Here is a 6,000-nt window from a genome sequence, read left to right as displayed (position 1 = left end):
GTGTGTGTGTGTGTGTGTGTGTGTGTGCGTGTGTGCGTGTGTGTGTTTCCAGCTGTCGGTTGCTCTTTGATGGATTTCTCTGTGTGTGTGTGTGTGTACTTTTGCACATATTAGAAACACTTTGTTCATCCAGTTACTCGAGTGGTTTCCTGTTGATGGACCGACTTCCCGTTTATCCACTTTCCTAAAAGGATAATTAAACATTTTGGAAAATATACTCGTTGACTTCCTTTTTGTGAGAGTGTTGAAGGTCGAAACCACTCTGATGGAGGCAGACAGCTTTAAGAGCCAGACAGCTATTTAACTGTTTGGATTATGCAACACTAATAGTTGTATTTCCTAACACGCTTATGTATTTAAACTTGGGATTTGAAGTCTAAACATTTTATAAATCTGTCTCAAAATAATAGTCACATGACCATATGAACATTAAAATTATTTTTTTCCCTAGCTGTAATAATTCCTCTTCTTCAGACTGGTCATATTTAAAGTTTACGCAGAAACGGCATAGAGCAGAGGTGTCAAATAAATTTTTGTTCAAGGGCCACATACAGCTAAATTTGATCTCATGTGGGCCGGATCATTAAAAAGATGGAAAGAAGGGAAAAGTGATAGGAAGGAAAGAAAGGAGGGAAGGAAAGACAAAAAGAAGGAAGGAAAGGAAGAAAGGAAAAGAAGATGAAGGAAGGAAGAGGGATTAGGAAGGAAAGGAAGAAAGGAAAAGAAGATGAGGGAAGGAAGAGGGAGAAGGGAGGAATGGAAAAGATGATGAAGAAAGGACGGTGGGAAGGAAACAAAGAAGGAAAGAAGACGAGGAAGGAAGAAAGGAAAAGCAAATTAAGGAAAAATGGAAGGAAGGAAGGAAGGATGGAGAGATGGAAACAAAAAAGGAAAGAAGTAAGAAAGGGAGGAAGGAAAGAAGGACAGATGACAGGAGGGTAGGAAGGAAAAGAAGACAGGAAGGAAAGTGGGCCAGATTGGATGCCTTGGCTGGCCGGTTCTGCCCCACGGGCCACATGTTTGACACCCCTGGCATAGAGGATCCGGTTGATTTTTCAAAATAAAATAACGTGTGCTGACTCCCGATCACAAATAAAACAGATGAATAAAGAGACTATTTAACTCTGTAGCTAGGCTTTACACGATCAGTGAGTTTAAATAAACCGATCACTGATCCGATCACGTCTTCTTTGTCCACGCTCCGTCTCTTAAACTCGGCATGCTCCTCCTCGTGTTGCCTTCAGGTACATCTGTGCTGTTGAAACATTTTGCAGATGCTTCCCCACGAGGTTCTCTAGTGTTGCACTGATTGTTAAATAGCTTGTGTTTTATCTGTCTGCCCACAACACCCACATGTTTGTTTGAATCCGACAGCTCATGATTCAAGAGTCAAAAAACTTTATTGTCCGTCACATCGTTTCAGCTCCAACATGTACGGATGTGATTTGAGAAGTTGAAGATTTGGAGTAAAGAAGGAGAAAAAGAAGGGAAATCCTGCTGCTATTAGTTAGTTTATATAGAAGATTTGGTTGCTAAGGTGGTTGCTAAGGGCTGTGTTCCGTGGTTGCTAAGGTGGTTGCTAAAGGCTGTGTTCCGTGGTTGTTAAGGTGGTTGCTAAAGGCTGTGTTCCGTGGTTGCTAAGGTGGTTGTTAAGGGGGGCCTTAAAGAGACAGGAGCTAAAACGGCCTGTTTCAGAAAGAGGCTGAACTGAGAGGCTGCATAAAGGACCAGTAGAAGATAAATAAGGAGCTTTTAATTATAAATCATGTAAAGATATTCCAGTAGAGACTCAGAATATTAATATAGAGCTGAAGATGTGAAGAATCTTTGTCCCTATGAAGAGAAACTTAATAGTCAGTATTCAAAACTAACTGTGGGATTCAATCAAACATGTCGGTGGTGTGGAACTTCTTTGGAGTAAATGAGACAGATAAAACACAAGCCATCTGTAATCTATGCAAAAAGTTTCAACATGACGACATTGATCGGATCGGTGAATTAAGACATTACAGCCGATCTCACTAATTACATACAATGCTAAATATCGGCCGATCCGATATAGCCGATCAGATCGGCGTAAAGCCTATCTGTAGCCTTCTGACCTACAGTAGAAGCAAAGAAAATCAAAGAAAATGAACAAAATCAACTTAATCTTAAACATCTTTAGTTGCACAGCTACTACAGTAATTACGGTAGCTTAAAGGCACTAGTTTAGATGTGATACAGCTGCTGTAATTACTGTATTAAGAGTGCAACTTAATTTAAAAGGCAGATAGTTTGCCTAGAGTATACTACACTTCTGATATATATAATTGCCTTACATGAAAAGCTCCTTTTTAGATACATTTTGTTATATAGCTATATATGTCTAAACTTGAGATGTGAATACCCACACAGTGAGTTTCTAGGTTTTTATCATATTTGGCAGCAGCTCAGTTGAAGGTTAACGACTCGAGCTGAGCAAACTGCGGTCAGCCACACCCAGCCTGGTACACACACACACACACACACACACACACACACACACACACACACACACAGACACAGAGAGAGGAGCTCCTGCATTATTCAAGCCGCCGCCGCCGCTGCTGCTGAGACCGAGACACTGAAACTCTGTCTTCAGGTTTATTCTCTGAGCTCGTCGTCTCCGTCCGGTCGCCTCAGTCCAAACAACACAGTGAGACAAAATGTACTTCTTTTTTCTTTTTTTTATCCCAGGTGGATTATTTCATCCGTTTAATAATAAAAATAGCCTCGGCCTTCTCTTCAAGCTGTTTCCTGTCTGTTATCACATTAAAGCTGAATGTTTTATAGTGATATCAGTTCATTAGAAATTTAGTCTGAGATTAGTTTCTATGAATGTTATCATGGAGATTTTTTATTTAAACTGATAATTTAGCAGGAAATGACAATATTGTGCTGGAAGATTAACGTCTGTGGGGCATAAATGAGGTTTGGAGGGATGAAAATTGGGTTTTTATCTTTCTAAAACTAACAATCTGATATTAACACTCTTTGCTCTGCAGTTCGTTAGATATATGAAAGTGTGCTTTTCTTTCTTATGTCTCCTAACATCATGACTTTTATGAGGAGGAAGGAAGGAGAGAAGGAAGGAAGGACGAAAGGAGGAAGGAGAGAAGGAAGGACGGACAAAAGGAGGAAGGAATTAAGGAGAGAAGGAAGGAAAGGAGTAAGGAAGAAGGGAGGAAGGAAAGGAGGAAGGAATTAAGGAGAGAAGGAAGGAAGGACAAAAGGAGGAAGGAATGAACAAACGAAGGACGAAAGGAGGAAGGAAGGAAAGTAGTAAGGAGGAAGGAATTAAGGAGAGAAGGAAGGAAGGAAAGGAGGGAGGAAGGAAGGAAAGGAGCAAGGACGAAAGGAGGAAGGACTTAAGGAGAGAAGGAAGGAAGGAAGGAAGGAAGGACTTAAGGAGAGAAGGAAGGAAGGAAGGACTTAAGGAGAGAAGGAAGGGAGGAAGGAAGGAAGAAAGGACTTAAGGAGAGAAGGAAAGGAGGGAGGGAGGAAGGAAGGGAGGAAAGGAGTAAGCACGATAAGAGGAAGGAGTAAGGAGGGAAGGAAGGAAGGAGTAGGGAGGGAGGGAGGGAGGAAGGATAGAAGGAAGTGAGGAAAGAAGTATGGAAGGAGGAGGGAGCAAAGAAAGAGGGAAGGAAGGGAAGAACTTCCTGAGAGGAGAGACTTTATAAACATTCATTCATTCATTAATATATTCATAGTGAATCTCGATATATAGCCGCACCCTAATGGACGAGGTCTCTGTGTGTTATTGATTTTAGCATTATGAGGCTTCTACTGTTGCACTGAAGTACACACACACACACACACACACACACACACACACACACACACACACACACACACACACACACACACACACACACACACACACTCTCTCTCGCTCGGCTGCAGTGGGACCTCCCGATGGTTTCCTCTCCTCCTCTTCTTTGCTCTCTGAGACGTTTCCTGTAATGCTAATATGAACTCATTCTTCTTTTCAGACTCTCTGTGTGTAAAATTAATATTAACTGTCACAAAAAAACAAACAGATGAAGGAAAAAAAGGAGGTTATCTTCTTTTTTTCTCTTTTTTTTTTTGGATAACAGCCTCTTTCCTTTAACATTAAATCACTCTGTTTGTTGCTTGTTGGTCAAATCATCTAATTTATTTCTCTCCTTTTTTTTGTCTCCCCCTCTCCTTCTGCCTCTTTCTCCCTGTTTATCATTTACTCTTCCTTTCTTTCTTTCTTTCTTTCTTTCATCGCCTCCTCTTTTCCTCATCCCACATCTCCCTTTTTCATTCCTCTCCAACCATCTGTCCTTCCTCCCATCTTCTTTTCTCCATTGTTCTCTTTCCATTCTCCTGCTTCCTCCACCCCTCTCTCTCTCTCTGTCTGTCTGTCTGTCTGTCTGTCTGTCTGTCTGTCTGTCTGTCTGTCTGTCTGTCTGTCTCTCTCTCTCTCTCTCTCTCTCTCTCTCTCTCTCTCTGTCTCTCTCTCTCTCTCTCTCTCTCTGTCTCTCTCTCTCTGTCTCTCTCTCTGTCTCTCTCTCTCTGTCTCTGTCTCTGTCTCTGTCTGTCTCTCTCTCTCTTTCTCTCTCTCTCTCCATCCCTCCATCTTCCCTTTCTCTTTTTCCTCCTCCTCTACAGATACAAAAAGACTCAGGAGACTCTCTCCCAGGCGGGACAGAAGACCAGTGCAGCTCTCACCACAGTGGGCTCGGCCATCACCAGGAGACTGGGCGACATGAGGTAGGAAACAGCAACAGCAGAGCCAAAATGGCCGACGCTCTGGCGAAAGCTACAAGGACAAATGAGCCGAGTGGACGGTGCTGAAACACAAAACCGGGAGATCATACAACACATTTATTTTTATTCTGGGACATCAGGAAGAAGCAGGAAGACTTCAGAGCTGCACACAACTCAAATATTAACAACTTTTTTAAATAATTGAGTAAATTTGAAGCAAATATGCCAAATATTTGATGGTTTAATATTTGATGGCTCATAAACTGCAAAGAATTCAATTTAAACAACTTTTAAAATAATTAAATGTCAGTTTAAGTAAATTTTAAGCATAAAAATGCCAAATAAATGCACTAAAATGTAAGATTTAGCTGCATTAGTTCATCTTTCATCATAGTAAATAGGATATTTTGGATGTTTAGGACTCTGGTAGAGAAAAACAAGTCATTTCAAGATGCTACTTTGACTTTTATATATATTTATATTGAGGTGCCATACCTTTCCAAGTATCTGTTTTTGAGTCAGCAGGGTGAAGCAGGGAGACTAAGAAATAGTGTTGTCTTTATAACTGCAAAGAATTTAATTTAAACAACTTTTGAAATAATTAAATGTTAGTTTAAGTCAATTTTAAGCACAAATATGCCAAATATTTAAAGTTTTAAAGCTCATAAATGCACTAAAATATAAGATTTAGCTGCATATGTTCATCTTCCATCATAGTAAATAGGATATTTTAGATGTTTAGGACTCTGTTAGACAAAACAAGTGATTTCAGGATGCTACTTTGACTTTTATATATATTTATATTGAGGTGCCATACATTTCCAAGCATCTGTTTTTGAGTCAGCAGGGAGACTAAGAAACAGTGTCGTCTTTATAGCTGCAAAGAATTCAATTTAAACAACTTTTAAAATAATTAAATGTCAGTTTAAGTACATTTTAAGCACAAATATGCCAAATATTTAAAGTTTTAAAGCTCATAAATGCACTAAAATGTAAGATTTAGCTGCATATGTTCATCTTCCATCATAGTTAATTAGACAAAATAAGTAATTTCAAGATGTTATGTTGACTTTTATATATATGAATGTATTAATAGATTTATATTAAAGTGCCAAAACTTTCCAAGCATCAGTTTTTGCGATATTTCCTCAAATAGAAGTTTATGCTTTTATAACTTTTACTTTTACTTTTATTTATCATTGTTATTTAGAGCTTCATGACATAATTACAGGCATTTTT

At 39.4% G+C, this 6,000-nt stretch overlaps 1 protein-coding gene across 2 annotated transcripts in view; it reads left to right on the top strand.

Annotated features, from left to right (window-relative positions):
* The window catches only part of tpd52l2b (tpd52 like 2b), a 38,168-nt gene that overhangs the window by 22,376 nt on the left and 9,792 nt on the right, over positions 1–6,000 (top strand). For both annotated transcript variants that reach the window (XM_053316905.1, XM_053316904.1), the window contains exon 5: positions 4,663–4,764. In XM_053316905.1, the coding sequence (XP_053172880.1) occupies positions 4,663–4,764 (102 nt within the window). The remainder of the gene's footprint in view (positions 1–4,662; positions 4,765–6,000) is intronic.

Source organism: Scomber japonicus, chromosome 4 (assembly GCF_027409825.1).
Source record: "Scomber japonicus isolate fScoJap1 chromosome 4, fScoJap1.pri, whole genome shotgun sequence".
NCBI classification, from domain to species: domain Eukaryota; kingdom Metazoa; phylum Chordata; class Actinopteri; order Scombriformes; family Scombridae; genus Scomber; species Scomber japonicus.
Note: the sequence above shows the minus strand (reverse complement) of the source record. Positions and strands in the feature narration are given on the sequence as shown.